Source organism: Paramisgurnus dabryanus, chromosome 23 (genome assembly GCF_030506205.2).
Source record: "Paramisgurnus dabryanus chromosome 23, PD_genome_1.1, whole genome shotgun sequence".
NCBI lineage: Eukaryota > Metazoa > Chordata > Actinopteri > Cypriniformes > Cobitidae > Paramisgurnus > Paramisgurnus dabryanus.
Genome location: NC_133359.1, coordinates 3,136,526 through 3,153,982, shown reverse-complemented (window position 1 = coordinate 3,153,982; position 17,457 = coordinate 3,136,526). Strand labels below are relative to the sequence as shown.

At 41.6% G+C, this 17,457-nt stretch overlaps 2 protein-coding genes across 3 annotated transcripts; one reads left to right on the top strand and one right to left on the bottom strand.

Moving 5' to 3' along the window:
* Window positions 1–52: 52 nt before the first annotated feature.
* On the top strand, window positions 53–3,076 carry gatd1 (glutamine amidotransferase class 1 domain containing 1). The gene is made up of 7 exons (XM_065277473.2): window positions 53–700; window positions 965–1,041; window positions 1,150–1,255; window positions 1,463–1,570; window positions 1,649–1,740; window positions 1,826–1,919; window positions 2,098–3,076. The coding sequence occupies exons 1-7, from the start codon at window positions 652–654 to the stop codon at window positions 2,211–2,213; spliced, it is 642 nt and encodes a 213-aa protein (XP_065133545.1). The 5' UTR covers window positions 53–651; the 3' UTR covers window positions 2,214–3,076.
* Window positions 3,077–3,201: 125 nt separating this feature from the next.
* On the bottom strand, window positions 3,202–17,096 carry chid1 (chitinase domain containing 1). Of its 2 annotated transcripts, none has more exons than XM_065277468.1 (13): window positions 16,958–17,096; window positions 7,567–7,687; window positions 7,276–7,425; window positions 5,270–5,402; window positions 5,140–5,184; window positions 4,955–5,061; window positions 4,456–4,517; window positions 4,228–4,320; window positions 4,035–4,136; window positions 3,801–3,953; window positions 3,640–3,720; window positions 3,499–3,541; window positions 3,202–3,426 (listed from the first exon to the last, which is right to left on the bottom strand). In XM_065277468.1, the coding sequence occupies exons 2-13, from the start codon at window positions 7,672–7,674 to the stop codon at window positions 3,328–3,330; spliced, it is 1,176 nt and encodes a 391-aa protein (XP_065133540.1). In that variant the 5' UTR covers window positions 7,675–7,687; window positions 16,958–17,096; the 3' UTR covers window positions 3,202–3,327. The 2 variants fall into 2 exon arrangements, with proteins under 2 accessions (XP_065133540.1, XP_065133541.1); XM_065277469.1 differs by having other exon boundaries at window positions 7,567–7,684; window positions 16,958–17,067.
* Window positions 17,097–17,457: the final 361 nt, after the last annotated feature.

Below are 17,457 nucleotides of genomic sequence, written 5' to 3'. Positions count from 1 at the left end.
TTTATTTTATTTATCATAAAGCACAGCTAAAGTATGATGACCACTGGGTTTTCTGTGTTGGGTACCGTATGAGTCCCTGAACATAATTGATCATATACACTTAACAAACAGCTCAGACGCTCTATTAACTTAAATATATAGAAACAGTGTTTAGTTTTTTAAACCATTGCCTTTGTGGCCACAACCTCAAGTATGAGTCATTTTAAAAAAAAGTCACTCGCGAACATATTTGCAACTCATCCGGGCAGTTATTTCAGTAACACGAAATCAAGTCCTATCGACTTAAATGACGAAAGACAAATCGCTTGCTAAGGTGACAAATATACAATATATTAACGATCAACAACTAAACCATACATTTCATTTTTAAGGTCAAATTGCGGATTTTAAACACTTTGGTTGGCAAGTACCTCACAACTCTGTACCATCGGAACTACTTACCCCGGTACTGTTGCACGCGGAACTTTATAACAGACGGACCTTTCAAAACAATCTGCTGATCAAATGATTTCAGTTCTCTGTGTGTTTAACAATAATTCAAGGAATTTATTCAGTTTTATCACATGTGTTTATTAGGTCATTTTTGCTATTTGTATTTCCATGATCGCACTTTAACTGTCGGTGATTTAAAGGTGATATAAAGCATCAATAATGACATCTAAACCTACATGTCTGATTGTGGCCAGTGCTGCATCTGCAGGTAAGACTTTGAACATAACGACATTATGTTTACGATTACATGTGCCACATGTTTTTAAAAATATATAAACACAGTTGGTAACTGAAAAAAGAAAAGAAAATATATATTACATGTAAATGCACTGAATGATTAATGACAAAGATGCTTAGATCACATGACTAGTTTAGCAATGTGTCCATTTTAAGATATTTATTATTATAAATGTATTTATTAACTGACCAATTTCTGTAAATGTGTACCAATTGTGTTTTGTTTTACCTGCAGGAGTGTCAGCTCGATCACTTCAGCACTGTTTTACTTTGTGCAGTTCAGTGTTTAACCTGCAGACAGCGACACCTGGCGTGAGAAAGCACACACTGCAGCATACACAACTAAAGTTTACCCTTCAATGTCCAGTTATACCTAACTACACCACTTGCCCTGTACTTTTATATCTTTCTGTTTAATAGGGGAAGCCCATTGACTTTGTCTGTGTTGATGAAAGTGCAAGCCGATGGGTGCAAGAGTTCAACCTCACATCCTACGCCAACCCAACGAAACTGGAGTCAATAGATGGTTCGAGTGATATATTTCACCCCTCTCAACAAAACTATTAATAATAGTTATAATTGGTTTAAACACTGCACATTTAATGGTTTATAATGGTATTTGTATTAGAAGCCATCAGAAGGGCCTGTTTTTGTATGTTATATAAGCACATATCTTATTACAAAGGTTCATTGTGTTCCACATTTTTAGTTGTAATAATGTGTGATGTTTCAGGCGCACGTTACGATTCGCTGTTGATTCCCGATTGTCCGGGGGCCCTGAGAGATCTCGCACACAGCGGCTCCCTCGCACGAATCCTGTCTCACTTCACATCACAGAAAAGTAAGACTCCACATATCTAAACACAGTTTAACACAGATTATTTGGTTTGATTCATGTGTGTGTTGTTGTATGTTGTAGAGCCCGTGTGCGCTGTGGGACAGGGTGTAGCTGCTCTCTGCTGTGCCACAGAGGAACAGAAGTGGATATTTAGTGGTTACAGTATGACCGGCGTACGTGCTCATTTTCCATTAATCATAAAACTAATTCATAACATAGATATGTCTGTGAATCACTCTAGTTTCTGTTGTTTTTTAGCCTTCTGTATTTGAGCTCGTACGATCTCCAGAATTCGCCAACCTGCCACTGATCGTGGAGGATTTTATTAAAGACAATGGTGGATCTTACACAGGTGAGGTCACACCAGTTACCAAAGAAAGTAGATTGTGATCGATACTGTCATAGTCACATCTACTGTATATGACTTGTATAGTTTAACACAAAGCTGCTGTTCTTACATACGTACGCTTTGAATGAGCATTGTCATATTGTATTGTTTTTTAACATGAGATAAAATGTTTCCCTTACAGCGAGCATTGAGGATGCTGTTCATGTGGTTCTGGACCGACACCTGGTGACCGGACAGAATGATGAGTCCTCAGTCGTAGCCATCAATAATCTGATCCTGATGTTTAATAGCAGATGAACAAGAGATGAGATCCCATCACAGAATGTGAAGTCACATGGACATCAATCATGTCTACAGTCAGTATGGAAAATCTTAACCATCAAATTAAAAAAAAATTATATATGACTTTTTGTATAACCATTTCAATGTTAGGGGAGAGTGGGGGCACAAACTAATGCTTTTTGACTTTGGCTCTGTCATTCAAAAAATATTTAAGTTAGATTAATAATGTTTTTACACAGTCAACACACACATCTCTGCTACAAAATGAACACTTAAAAGTTTGTTCGTGGGTCCTTCCGTTATCGTACAATTACACCGAAAATGACAGGAGTGCAAACGTTACCCCATAGGTGGGGTTTATTGTAACAAAACAAAGGGTTTGTTGTAACGCCTGCTAGAAAATTTAGTTTCAACACAAATAATTCAATAAAATTCTGTCTATATATTAAAGGTGGATATTGTTTATATATCTGCCTATAATGGATAGATATCCACACATTCATCCATCCATCATCCTTCATCTAAGATTTTGAAATTTACTTTCATGCCTCCAAAACACTCTTTGTTCAATATCTTTTCACAAATTCACCGGAGATCATCTTCTGACAGTAAGAGAAAAAGACCAAAAGACCAGACTGCTCGGCCTTGTATAAAAATGTAAAGTAGCTGTGCACGATTAACCCCACGTTTATTTGTGTCCCGCTCATCCTTTATATCTGTAAAATAAAAATGCTTTTAAAGAAAATCTCATAAATGAATATCTTAATGTTCATAGTAATGTCAAAATGTTTTTTTTCACATATGTATGTACTGTAGCATCAATGTTTGTTTATCATTTATCATGTTTATATCTTTATATGCCCAAAATGTTTTGTGCACCTGTAATGATGTCTTCTAATATGCATCACATAAACAATAAAATACAAAGAATAGTAGTATTATGAACCTGATCGAGTATGATTGCATTCATAAACATCACTTTAAGAAAGCTCTTGGTGTAGTTAAAAATAATTTTATTGGCATGCTCAACAATGATATCATCATAAATATCTTAAGTGCTCTGATAAATCACACTTTATTATTCGGAAGCAGATTGGACAGTTTAGGTTTTAATCACAGCTTGAATAGATCACAACAGGTCATAGAAATAATCCAATCCTTGTCCCAGTTCCCACATGGAAATTCCTGTTCCCAGTTCAGCTGCCAGTTCAATACGGAGCTGCAGAAACTAAAGAACGAGAGAGAGATTTACAGAGCTGAACATATTACCCATAATTCATTAAGACTGACTCGTACAAACCTTTAAAGTTGGAAAGTAAACAGCATGTTTCGCTCCATTACTCCTGAAACACGATAAAAGAAACTTTATGAGTCAATCTAATATCATCTCATGAAAAAGGATTTTTAATTATATTAGCATATACTGTAAAGAGTGTGTAACCTTTTAAAATTAAAGAAATGTTCACCAGCATTTTCATCCCACTGGAGTTTCGGTTTCACCTCTTTTAGCAGCTCAATATATCTGCATGAAAGTAAATATGATCAATATATATGCACAAGAGCAAATATGTATAAATTTATATACTGTTTAAAGGTGTTGACCTGCTCCCCAGCAGCGGTTCTGCCCCGCCGTAACTGCTGAAGTCCAGACCGTACATGTTGATTCCCAGCAGGATCTTATTTCTCCACTGGTTCTGTGGAGCGAGCTGAAGGACACACTCTCTGACCCACGGCAGAGGAGAGCTCGGCCCGGGCCTTACACCAAACAGACCCCATCACAAGTCATTTATAAGTTCAAACAAATAGATAAACACAGTGTGTGTGTGAGTGTCTGACCTTCCAGGGCCCGAGTAATCGTAGGTCATCAAACTGAACGCGTCCACCACAGGTGCCAGTTTCTCAAAGTCTTCCTGGCCAAACATTCCCGGCTGAGCCGTACTGACCACCACACAAACAAACACACAAGATTTGTACATTATGAATTCAATGTAGAAATGGATGACAGGAAAGCAATTGAATTGTTACGTACCCAGGTGCGACTGCAGGAGGGATGACCAGCACACAGGTGAGCTTTCCCGCCTGTAGAGTTTCACACAGGTGCGTGACCAGGTGTGCCAGCTCTCTGCAGCACACGCAAACAAATCTCACATGACAACATGCTTAAGAAATCAAGTACTGAGATGCTGATTTACTAATATATAGGATTTTGTGAAATTTTCATATCTGAGGAAACAAACATATGCTCTCTCTTTCTTACTTTCTCTTATTTCCTCCTAACTGACTCCATAACTCCAATGTATATCCATCAAAACCTTCAGCCTGTATTTCACACAACAGAGAAAGAATGATTAGGTCACATGTTATAAACACTTAGGGCTGTCGCGATTATGATAAATTATGACGATTAATTGCCTGTTTTAGGACTTTGACGCTCTGTTTTATTGCTTTGACATTTAATTCTCATAAATTTTTTTTTGTTCATGAAATAATTTTTTACACATTGTTGTGATTATTTAAATTAAATTTTTTGCCAGGTTTTTCTGGCAGTAAATATTAATACACATAACACATATTTAAAAGTAGTGTCGTTTATACAGGCGCTGCAGCTCCCCCTTGTGTTTTTTAGAGAGATGTGCAATCATTGCGGTGATCTGAAATCATCACGATAAGGTCAAACGATTATTTAATCATTGTGACAGCCCTACAAACACTTTCTGTGCAGTCGTGCCGTGTAAGTCTGAGATTAAAACTAAAACCTTTGCAACTTCCAGCGCCTCTCGACCCAACTCCTCCATCTCATCCTCGCTGTCCAGCACGGTCATGTAATCCTGATAGGACCATCCATCAAACAACAATCGAGGTACTTTCAGAGAAAAAAGAAAGAGAGAGGGATCAGATGGAGAACTTGTATTCTATATCATTTTATTCGATTCACACTCACATATTTTGTTTTTCTTGTTGGCTTTCCTCACAGCTTTGACCCAACCTGTTGAGACACAAAGTTTTAAATCAAATCTGTGCATACAGTACTGCTAATGATGATGATGATGATGATAAAGTCATGGTTTGACCTGGGTCGTGGTCATGCAGTCCGGTGATGTGGAAACTCTCTGGTCCTCTTCTTCTCAGCTGGAGCCACACCGGAGACACGGACGTCAATTTGGGACCAAACAACTTAGCAATGTCATATCCATGAGAGTTCCACTGAGACACAAGAGAAATGAATGGATAAGAATAATAATCACGTCAAAATATATACAGTGGGTGCATATATAAGTCATGTTTATATAAATATGCATATATAACATTTTTGGAAAAAACTTATGATGTCATGCATTTTAGTTATATCCTATCTGAACGTGTATGGATGCTTTTGGAATATTTAGGGAAATTGGAGATGGATGGTTTTGCTTTCTAACACACATTTGTTTTTTGCTTTATTTCAATCTTGATGGCAGTTTCTTGTCTGCCTTTTTCCTTTTAAATTATTAAACTATGAAAAAAATATAATTTGGTAGATTCTCGTGAAATTAGACTTATGAGGTGTCATGAAACATTTTGATAAAAAAGTAAATGCTATCAAAATAAGAAGCATACAGTGACAAACATCTCTTCATGTACTACTTTGCACATGATTTTAAATGACATCATACAAACCAATTTTGTTGTTTTTTCCACATTTAAGGGGAACATGTCCATGACTGAATTTGGGTTCTTTGACATGGAAATATTTATAATTAAAAAAATCTAAAAAATAAAAAGCTTCAGTGCATGTTATACTATAAATATTTACAGTAAAGAAACATGTGGTGTTTGGTGATCATTGGTAAATGTAGAGACAATAATAAGGAATATTAATGTGTCCAAGAAACATCTTCTCATCCTCCGCAACAATTTTCAATCATGTTTAAGCCTTCAAGGAACTAACATTAAAAAAAAAATTGTTGTAAGGGACACAATTGACTGTGACACTCAGGATGGCTATCAGGTAAGCAGTTCTTATTTTTTCTCTCCAGATAAAAGTGGAAATTTTGTTTGTCATAGTACCTAGACAACTTTTTAGTTCTCATTACTGAAACATGAGTTTGTAAATGTATATATTTAATTTAATATTATGTTGCGGTAATGATAATTTTTGATAATGATAATCTAAAAAACTGAAATAATTCTATAGGAAATATTTTTTAAATCCTCTAAAAATAATGTTTGTAGTAAGTTCAGACCTTAATCTTATATGTGCAAACAGAATTTGGCTGCAAGGGCTTTTTAAAAAATCTGATGCTGGACACCTTCTAAGTCTGGATTTTGTTAGAATCACCTAATTATGATCTATAAATAATAAATCTATTAAATCTAATTTTAAACAAAAACATCTTCTGATGCCACACATATGTTGCATTTTTAATCATTGTGCTTAAGATGCAGTTGTTCTCTACTGAAAAGACCAGCTGAAACCAGCATAATCTGGTTGGCTGGTTTTAATTGGTCTCCCAGTCTGGTAACCAGTCAGTCTTGGATAAAAGGCTGGTTTTAGATCCATTTTGGACACTTTTTTGCTGGTCAGGCTGAAAGACCAGCTGACTCACAACCTTGACCAGGCTAGAAGCTTAGCCAGCTGGTTTAAGATTGAGGTAGCTGGTTTAAGCTGGTCTTCCAGCCTGGTCAAGCTAGTGGCTGAGCTGGTTGGTCAGCTGGTTTCCCAGCCAAGACCAGCTAAAAAGTGGCCAAAACCACCCTGCTACACCAGCTTAACCAGCTAAAACAAGGGTGGGAGACCAGCTAAAACCAGCCTAAGCTGTTTTGACTCTTATTTAAATAGCTACATGCAAGTTTTACATATTAGCAAGCAAATTAACATCTTGTTCATGTACATGATGTCCAAACAAAGATAAAATCAGAAATTGGCACATTTGCTTGAGAAAAATCGGCAATTGAAATCGGCCATGGAAAATCATGAGCGGTGCAACATTAAGTAAATCAACCCAGCCAATAAATTTATTTAAAAATTAAATGTATAAAACTAGAAAAAAAACAGATAGAAAGACATTATATAGATCTCCGTTTCTGTGTAACTCACAGGTGTGATGTAACCCAGTACAGATCCCTGGAAGTGTCGTGTGGAGACACACTGAGGACAGAAACGCTTTTCTTCCCTCACGATATCTCTCCAGAGAGGATCCGATACCACCAGACCCCGGTCCTGTACCGGACGATCTGCTATTGTCGTCTTCACACACACACACAAAAAAGATAGACATGATATCAAACAGCATCACCTGAGACCTGCAGCATGTCTACTGTATGTCTATTATACAGGATACTACTTATAATAATGTTCATATCTCCTAAATGTTAATCATGGTCTCACCTCAGCCTCCTGGATCTTATTGGCTTTTTTGGCATCTGTCTTTGATAATGTGCCTCTGACAACATTAACCAGCAGACAGATAAGCAGAAATATCACATCTGCTCTCATTTCAGCACCTCTGCTGTTGGACGAGAAACAGAAAAGTCTTAAAACCAACAATCTGATTTATTAACAAGCTGTGTTAGACTGTAAAACCACTGATTGTTACTATAATAAAAATCATACTTATTTGCAGCTTTAAATGCACCTGTACTGTGAAAGTTACAAACATTAAAAAATACTATAGTATATGAGCTGTCGTAAATTTTAGTAAGTTACACAATAGAAATCACTACACTTTGTTAATGTATACTATAGTATTATGTAGTGTTACATTAATTATACTTAATTAAACTTAAAAACTGTAGTAAATACTATATGTGGCAGATTAGTTAGATCCTCCCTGTAGTGACGTCATGTTATTGGTAGCCTATCGTCCCGCAGGGAGGTGTGTATAAATGGCTGTTTGATGCGGGCCGGAGGTGCGTCATCTGTTCTGTGCCTGCGCTCTTCCTGTTTACCGGCATTCAACAGAGGTCTGTGGTTAAAACACAGCCGTGTGGACATTCTAACACTGCTTGTGTCATTTTGTGGGGCTTTGTGTACACTGAAGAGGTAAGCATCTTTAGCGTTCGGCTTTGTCTGATACCGGATTATGGTATAGTAACACTAGTGCTTTGTGTCATTTGTAGTCTATTGTAAACAACCGTTACGTGCGGTCTGGCTCGTTACACTGCCTAGTCCCAGGTACGTAAGATTTAATATATTGCCAGAGGTTTTAGATGATGTGGTGTGGGGGTCAGCTATGTTTATCTTTACTGCAGTATTCCCGTGTGTTTACCGTTTTAGTTGGGACATCCAATATATGCTGTTTGGCATCTACCTAATTTCTATCCCGTGGATACTGACGTCAGCTCTGCTTTTTGGTGTGGCAAGCGGCTGCGTTATTTGGTATGTGCGTTTATATTTCCGATTGCTGTTTATAAACCATAACTAGTTTACTAATCATCTTATTATCTGTTAGGGCTAAGACTGTGCGTGCTGCATTCCCCTACTACATATAGAAGCACGCTGCTGTTTTGTTCCTGCTTGATTTACTTTCGTTTCTTTTTCTTTATATTTTTGCTGTGTGTTTTCATCATTTTTGTCCTGGGTGATTTAGCGCGGCCCGATTTTGGAGTTGTTGGTTAAACCCTGCTCCTACTGTGACTGTATCTAAAGATCTTTTCCTCGTACGTTGGGAAACAACGAATTCGAGGGCCGCGCTCATTCAGATTATTTATTTCTTCATTTTCCCTTTGTTCTGTTTCTCATTTTGGACTGCTTTAGAATGCTGAGATTTTCTTTTGGACATTGTTGTCTTTAAATTTCTTTTCCTTTTTCTTTTGTGTTATTATCTAGCTGTTTAAGCTAGAATTTATTTATTTTTCTTTATGTTGGAAGGGCTTCTTTTGCTCCCCTGCATTTAATAAGTTTTCATCGATTATTTTCTATTGATTTGATTTATTTTGTTTTGTATCACAATTACAGGAGCTGTGTGTCCGACGGCAGTGAGGCTTTCCTTCACCGTGTGCTGTGTTATGCTGTGTGAGCACCACTGATAAAATCACGGGTATTGGAGTGAGTGTGTGTGTGCGTGTGTGCACTTAGTGTGATTCTCCTCTTTTGCTCCCTCTCTTAGCCTATCTGATGCCAATAGGCTACAGCTCTGAAACAATTGCGAATCCTTATTGTGGATTGTGATTTCCAGCTTTAGTAATTTGCTGGGTGACTATTATTCCTGCATTTTAACTTTTGTACAAATAAACAAACTCTATTTTGCTACCCACGTCTCTTGCTCATTTTATTCAGTGGAATGTACCTGGGTTCCTTATAATATTTTAAGTGAACTGATTCCCTGGTCTAGTCCCAGGGTGGCGTAGTCTATTTTATATCTTTTGAGTATTGAATATTACTGCAAAAAGACCACTTTGCCACATTTTGGCGTAGTCGGCAGGGCCCACTAAATTGAACAGAGACGTGGGGGAATATTACTTTACCAGCTGGTATTGCCATTGTTTTTTTTATCATTTCACAGGAACAAGACAGCAGCGTAGACTCTCTTTGAAGGGTCTCTTTGGCCATCTCTCCTGATTGTGTTTCAGGTCCAAATTTACTTCCTGCCCCGCCTTGCCTGGTGGTAAGTGTTTTACTAAAATTTAGCTATGGCAGAAGAATTACAAGAACTTCGGGATCTTGTGGCCCAATTAAGAGCTGATAATGAGAAACTTAGACAAGAACAGACCCAGATTGTTATTCCAGGTCCCAGTACAGCTCCTATTTCTACCACCTTACCCTCTGGTGCACAGCAATCTGCTGGTGCAAATGCCCCATCTACTGAGAGATTTGTGTTTGTACCCCGAGATAGGAAGTGTCCAAAATTTAGCGGTAGACCCGGTATTACCATTAATGAATGGGTAGAGGAGGCCCAGGCCTGTATGCGGGTTCGCCATTTGTCCAGAGCTGATCAAGCATTCTTTCTTTTTGATAATCTAGAGGGAGAAGCTCGGGATGAGATCAGGTATCGGTCTGAGGCAGAGAGGGGGGATCCAGATAAGATAATTCAGGCCTTAAAGGAACTGTACGGGTGTTCTTTATCATATGTAGCATTGCAACAGGCCTTTTTCTCCAGGAGGCAGCAGGAAGGAGAAACACTTTTAGAGTTCTCTATTGCATTGATGGGCCTCCTGGAGGGGGTAAAACAGCAGTCGCCACATGCCATACCAAATGCAGAAGCTCTATTGCGTGACCAGTTTGTCGAGCATGTGCTCGATATTGGTCTTCGTCGGGAACTTAAACAGTTAGTCCGCCGTGACCCTACCTCTTCCCTCTTAGATGTTCGTAGCGAGGCAATGCGCTGGGAGCGGGAGGGAATGCCTGGGGGTGCGAGAGGGCGAAGTCAGTCTGTACCAGTGGCCTATGGGGTTCAGTATGCCATACAGGGCGAGTCGCAGGCAGTTCGTTTGAGCTCCCCTCCCAAATCGGAGCTAGCAGAGTTACGGGAAATGTTGAAGGCACAACAAGAACAGTTAAACCAACTTACCCAAGGTTTCGCTCGCTTGCAGGTCCCTAATTCATATAGCCGGTCCCCACGTTACAATAATATAGTATGTCGGCGGTGCCAACGTTCTGGCCATTTTGCCCGGGAGTGTGATGGAGAACGTGTTCTCCCTCGCTCTCCAGCAGTAGGTACATCTTCGACTGGGGCTGGGCAAGTTCGATCTTCACAGCCGTCGGAAAACTAATCCCCACCGGGCTGCGGAGTCACAGCGCGGATGGGGAGTCATTTGGCTCAAATGTTGTAAAGCGTCTAAATTCTGTCTCTCGTTTGGTGTCCTCCTGCCCTCATCTTAACGTGCTCATCGGTGGTGTTCAAGTGCCATGTTTAGTGGATACCGGTTCTATGGTGTCCACGATCACCGAGAGTTGCTTTCATCAGCATTTTGAACCATGGGGGCAGGAGCGTCTTAGGTCTTGTCAATGGTTGCAACTTACCGCGGCGAATGGTCTTGCGATTCCTTATATCGGGTATATGGAGCTCGATGTCGAACTTTGTGGTAAGGTAGTACCGGAGTGTGGAGTGCTGGTTGTCCGAGATCCTCCTGGTGGCGCCGGTGGGCATGTCCCGGGTGTTTTGGGGATGAATGTCCTTGGCCGGTGCTACCAGGAACTCTTTGGGCAACACGGTACATCCCTTTTTGATTTACCGGCAGTGTCACAGGCCCCTAGTCCCGTCACAAGGGCATTACAACATTGTAGTAAGGTTAGTGTCCAGACCTCTGTTGATCGTGTTGGTGGGGTTAGGGTGCGGGGGCAGGGGGTGTGTCACATTCCAGGTGGTACGATGAAGTTGGTAGCGGCAACCTGCTCAGAACATTATGCTACTGGTACTGTGTTGTTTGAGCCTCCAGATGCAGGCTTACCTGCTGGTTTGTTGGCCTCCCCCGCACTGGTTCAAGTGACCCGGGGCACGGTGTATATCCCGGTTGTGAACGTGGGTACCACTGAAATAATCCTTTACCCCAGGACGTCTTTAGGCACATTGAGTGGTGTCTTTGTCATTAGTTTGCCAGAAGGTATTACTGAAGTACGATCCTTAACCGCTACTGTAGGCTCCCATAGTTCCTTGGTCCCCTCTATTGTGGAGGACCAGATTGATGCCATAGATTTGTCAGTTTTGGCAGGGGAAGAGCAAAGCCGGGTCCGGGCCTTGCTTCACAAATACAAATTTGTGTTTTCAGCCCATGAGGGTGATCTGGGGTGCACTAACCTCTTGTCCCATGATATTCCGCTTCTGGACGATACCCCTGTCAGGCAACGGTACAGGCGTATACCACCTTCGGAATATGAGGTAGTAAAGTCCCACATTAATCAACTTCTTGAGGCACAGGTTATCAGAGAAAGCTGCAGCCCCTATGCGTCGCCCATTGTTTTGGTTAAGAAAAAGGACGGTAGTCTACGAATGTGCGTAGACTATCGTCAACTTAATTCTAAAACTAGGAAGGATGCCTTCCCTTTGCCTCGTATTGAGGAGTCCCTTGATGCCCTGACCGGTGCCCGCTGGTTCTCCACTATGGATTTAGCCAGCGGGTACAATCAGGTGCCTGTTACTGAAGCTGACCGGCCTAAGACTGCTTTCTGTACCCCATTTGGCCTATTCGAGTGGAATAGGATGCCATTTGGTCTTTGTAACGCTCCCAGCACCTTCCAACGTCTGATGGAGAGGTTGTTTGGTGACCAACAATGCCAATCTTTGCTTTTGTACCTAGATGACATTGTGGTGTTCTCTTCCTCGGTGGTTCAACATCTGGAGCGTCTGGAAGTGGTCTTGGGTCGGTTAGGGGCTGAAGGACTAAAAGCCAAGTTAGGGAAGTGTGCATTCTTTCAACGTGAGGTAAAGTATTTAGGGCATGTGGTGTCGTCCCAAGGTGTGTCCACAGACCCAAGTAAAATCGAGGTGGTATCTCAGTGGCGCACTCCTACAAGTCTGTCTGAGTTGCGTTCGTTCCTGGGTTTTGCCAGTTATTACCGCCGTTTTGTCGAGGGGTTTGCCAAGTTGGCGGCCCCTCTGCATAAATTGGTGGCTGAATTGGCAGGTGGTAAGACAAAGAAACGTAGAGAGGTGAGTTTTAATGGTGCCTGGGATGAGATTTGTCAGGATAGTTTTGAAGCTTTAAAGAGGAAACTCACCTCTGCCCCTGTGCTTGCCTACGCAGATTTTACTTTACCATTTATTCTGGAGGTTGACGCAAGTTTTAGTGGTCTGGGGGCAGTTCTTTCCCAAGAGCAGGGTGGAACCGTGCGGCCAATTGCGTATGCCAGCCGCAGTCTTAGGCCCACTGAGCGCAATATGAACAACTATAGCTCTATGAAATTAGAGTTTTTGGCGCTCAAGTGGGCCATGGCTGAAAAGTTCCGGGAATATTTGTTGGGGCACAAATGTGTTGTCTTCACCGACAACAATCCCCTTAGCCATTTATCATCGGCAAAGCTTGGGGCGACTGAACAGCGTTGGGCAGCACAACTTGCAGCTTTTGATTTTGAGGTGAGATATCGATCAGGCAGATGTAATAGAAACGCAGATGCTCTGTCGAGGCAGCACCCACTCGACTCTAGCATGTTAGGGGACTTGCTTCCAGGCACTGCAGTTCCTCGTGCTGTACAGCAGGGGGCTGGTACGCAGGTAGCCGTTCAAGCCACTCAAGCGGTGATCACAGCCCTGCCCAGTTATACCACTGCAGAATTGAGCTCTTTGCAACAGGCAGACCCTGTGATTAATGAAATTTTGCCCTTTTGGAAACGAAAGGTGTTCCCTAGAGCGGAAGAACGCAAACGGTTGTCTAGGCTGGGATTGATCCTGCTTCGTCAGTGGGATCGGTTCATTGAGAGAGAGGGTGTATTGTATCGACGAGTGTTCCGCTCTGATGGGGGTGAGGAGCGTTTTCAATTGATTTTACCCACTACCTTAAAATCTGAGGTTTTGAGGCAGCTTCATCAGGAGCATGGGCACCAGGGGAATGAGCGTACCACTGAGTTGGTACAGCAGCGGTGCTATTGGCCTGGAATGTCCTCAGAAGTGGCACGATGGTGCCAGGAGTGTGAAAGGTGCCAAGTCGCTAAGCATGGGGGTCCCACTGCCCGTAGTTTTATGGGCCATTTGTTGGCGTCAAGACCTAACGAGATCGTAGCCATTGACTTCACTGTGCTTGAACCCTCTCGTTCAGGAGTTGAAAACGTCATCGTGATGACTGATGTCTTCACGAAGTACACCATGGCTGTCCCCACACGGGACCAACGGGCGGAGACTGTGGCCCAGGTTCTTGTGGCCGAATGGTTTTACAAGTTTGGGGTCCCTGGTCGGATTCATTCCGATCAGGGTCGAAACTTTGAATCCTCTCTCATCCAGCAGCTCTGTCAGTTGTACAAGGTCGAGAAGTCTCGCACTACTCCTTACCATCCGGCTGGTAATGGCCAATGCGAGCGCTTCAATAGGACATTGCATAATCTCCTCCGCACATTGCCTGTTTCTCGGAAGAGGGACTGGGTGTCTTGCCTCCCACAAGTACTTTTCTGTTATAACACCACCCCGCATCAGACCACTGGTGAGTCCCCATATTTTCTAATGTTTGGGCAAGAACCACGGCTCCCAGTTGACTTTTTGTTGGGCAGAGTCCAGGAGGTGGGGGTAGGTAATGTTCATGAGTGGGTTGTGGAACATCAAACTAGGCTCCATGTGGCCTTTGAAGGGGCACGTGATCGGCTAAGGGTGGCAGCGGAGAGACGTAAAACACATCATGATCGGACTGTGCAGTGTGTGTCACTTGAGGAGGGCCAGTTGGTTTACCTCCGTGAGTGTGGCATGAGAGGTCGCCATAAGATCCAAGACTTGTGGAGCCCAGTTGTGTATAAAGTAGTGAAGGCACCTGTTGAAGGGGGTTCAGTATATACAATTGCACCGGTTGATGAGTTGGGTAAGGTAAGGCATGTTCATCGCTCTTTGTTGAAGGCCAAGATTTTAGGGGACCGTCCAGTTTCGAGCCCTCAGGATAGGCCTTTGGCGGAGGGGGCGCTGCCTTTAGAGGATGAGTCAGACGAGGGCGATTTGCTACTGTATGTCCCTGAAACCCCCCAGGCTCAGAGTCCGGCTGTTAGTGATTTAGTCCCTGCAGCTGTTCAAGCTCCCTTGGATATCTTGGACCCTTGCCCCCAAGTGACGGTACCTGGGATACCAGTAGCCCAAGGACAGCATCGTTCTGGAGAGATGGGTCTCGCTCCGGGATCTGTTGCTGTGTCTGTAGGCCCACCAGGCACTGAGGTAATGGCTTTGCGGAGATCAACGAGACCCAGAGCAGGCCAGCACTCCAATGTCCATCACCTGCCAAGGTCAGTGGAGGTGCCTGGTGAGGCTGTGCCCCTAGGTGGGTCTGTCTCTAGTGGGATCTCTGTCATTTTCAGGCCTTGGAATTGATAAGTGGAATTGTGGGGTTGCCGTATTCTATCGTCGGGGCGACGATACAAAAAGTAGGGGTAGATTGTGGCAGATTAGTTAGATCCTCCCTGTAGTGACGTCATGTTATTGGTAGCCTATCGTCCCGCAGGGAGGTGTGTATAAATGGCTGTTTGATGCGGGCCGGAGGTGCGTCATCTGTTCTGTGCCTGCGCTCTTCCTGTTTACCGGCATTCAACAGAGGTCTGTGGTTAAAACACAGCCGTGTGGACATTCTAACACTGCTTGTGTCATTTTGTGGGGCTTTGTGTACACTGAAGAGGTAAGCATCTTTAGCGTTCGGCTTTGTCTGATACCGGATTATGGTATAGTAACACTAGTGCTTTGTGTCATTTGTAGTCTATTGTAAACAACCGTTACGTGCGGTCTGGCTCGTTACACTGCCTAGTCCCAGGTACGTAAGATTTAATATATTGCCAGAGGTTTTAGATGATGTGGTGTGGGGGTCAGCTATGTTTATCTTTACTGCAGTATTCCCGTGTGTTTACCGTTTTAGTTGGGACATCCAATATATGCTGTTTGGCATCTACCTAATTTCTATCCCGTGGATACTGACGTCAGCTCTGCTTTTTGGTGTGGCAAGCGGCTGCGTTATTTGGTATGTGCGTTTATATTTCCGATTGCTGTTTATAAACCATAACTAGTTTACTAATCATCTTATTATCTGTTAGGGCTAAGACTGTGCGTGCTGCATTCCCCTACTACATATAGAAGCACGCTGCTGTTTTGTTCCTGCTTGATTTACTTTCGTTTCTTTTTCTTTATATTTTTGCTGTGTGTTTTCATCATTTTTGTCCTGGGTGATTTAGCGCGGCCCGATTTTGGAGTTGTTGGTTAAACCCTGCTCCTACTGTGACTGTATCTAAAGATCTTTTCCTCGTACGTTGGGAAACAACGAATTCGAGGGCCGCGCTCATTCAGATTATTTATTTCTTCATTTTCCCTTTGTTCTGTTTCTCATTTTGGACTGCTTTAGAATGCTGAGATTTTCTTTTGGACATTGTTGTCTTTAAATTTCTTTTCCTTTTTCTTTTGTGTTATTATCTAGCTGTTTAAGCTAGAATTTATTTATTTTTCTTTATGTTGGAAGGGCTTCTTTTGCTCCCCTGCATTTAATAAGTTTTCATCGATTATTTTCTATTGATTTGATTTATTTTGTTTTGTATCACAATTACAGGAGCTGTGTGTCCGACGGCAGTGAGGCTTTCCTTCACCGTGTGCTGTGTTATGCTGTGTGAGCACCACTGATAAAATCACGGGTATTGGAGTGAGTGTGTGTGTGCGTGTGTGCACTTAGTGTGATTCTCCTCTTTTGCTCCCTCTCTTAGCCTATCTGATGCCAATAGGCTACAGCTCTGAAACAATTGCGAATCCTTATTGTGGATTGTGATTTCCAGCTTTAGTAATTTGCTGGGTGACTATTATTCCTGCATTTTAACTTTTGTACAAATAAACAAACTCTATTTTGCTACCCACGTCTCTTGCTCATTTTATTCAGTGGAATGTACCTGGGTTCCTTATAATATTTTAAGTGAACTGATTCCCTGGTCTAGTCCCAGGGTGGCGTAGTCTATTTTATATCTTTTGAGTATTGAATATTACTGCAAAAAGACCACTTTGCCACATATAGTATACTTCGAAATACTAGGGTGTGCTTCAAATCAAAACACTAAGTTACCGCATCTAGGAATTTTACTGCAGCTTACTATATTTAATACTACAATTTTTCTTATGTGTGCAGCTTTAAATCAAAAATGTAAAAAACACGCTTGTGCAAAATAATTTGCCGTAAATTCAAACACTTACCCGATATTTGTCTAATTTACGAGTTTAATGTGTGATAAATACGTGCATGGTCTTTATCAGAGATGATGTGGACATGCAGGTTTGACAGCCTGTGTGCATCAACAGTCACGTGACGGGAAAAGCTCTCGGCACTTCAAAATAAGAGTCCCCAAGACGATGTGTAGACACGATTAAACTCCCATTAATACTAAACCTATTGATATTAAAACTAATTTATATATTCACAGAAATATTCACTGGAGTATTTTTTACCGTGCTACAATTAATATGAATATGCTGCTTTAATTTGAAATAGTGTTAATAACTTTATACCATGATTAATATTTGTATTTGTATCACCATGGTAAATTTGTATAAATACACAAGAGATGGTTTTTATATAGAAATAAATGTTGTCTTTTCAGTAGCATTCCTAATACCAATATGAGGTATTTTTTTCTAATTTCACATCAAAGACTTTTAATTGATTGTACCTTGCATTTCTAAATTCTGAAATCGTA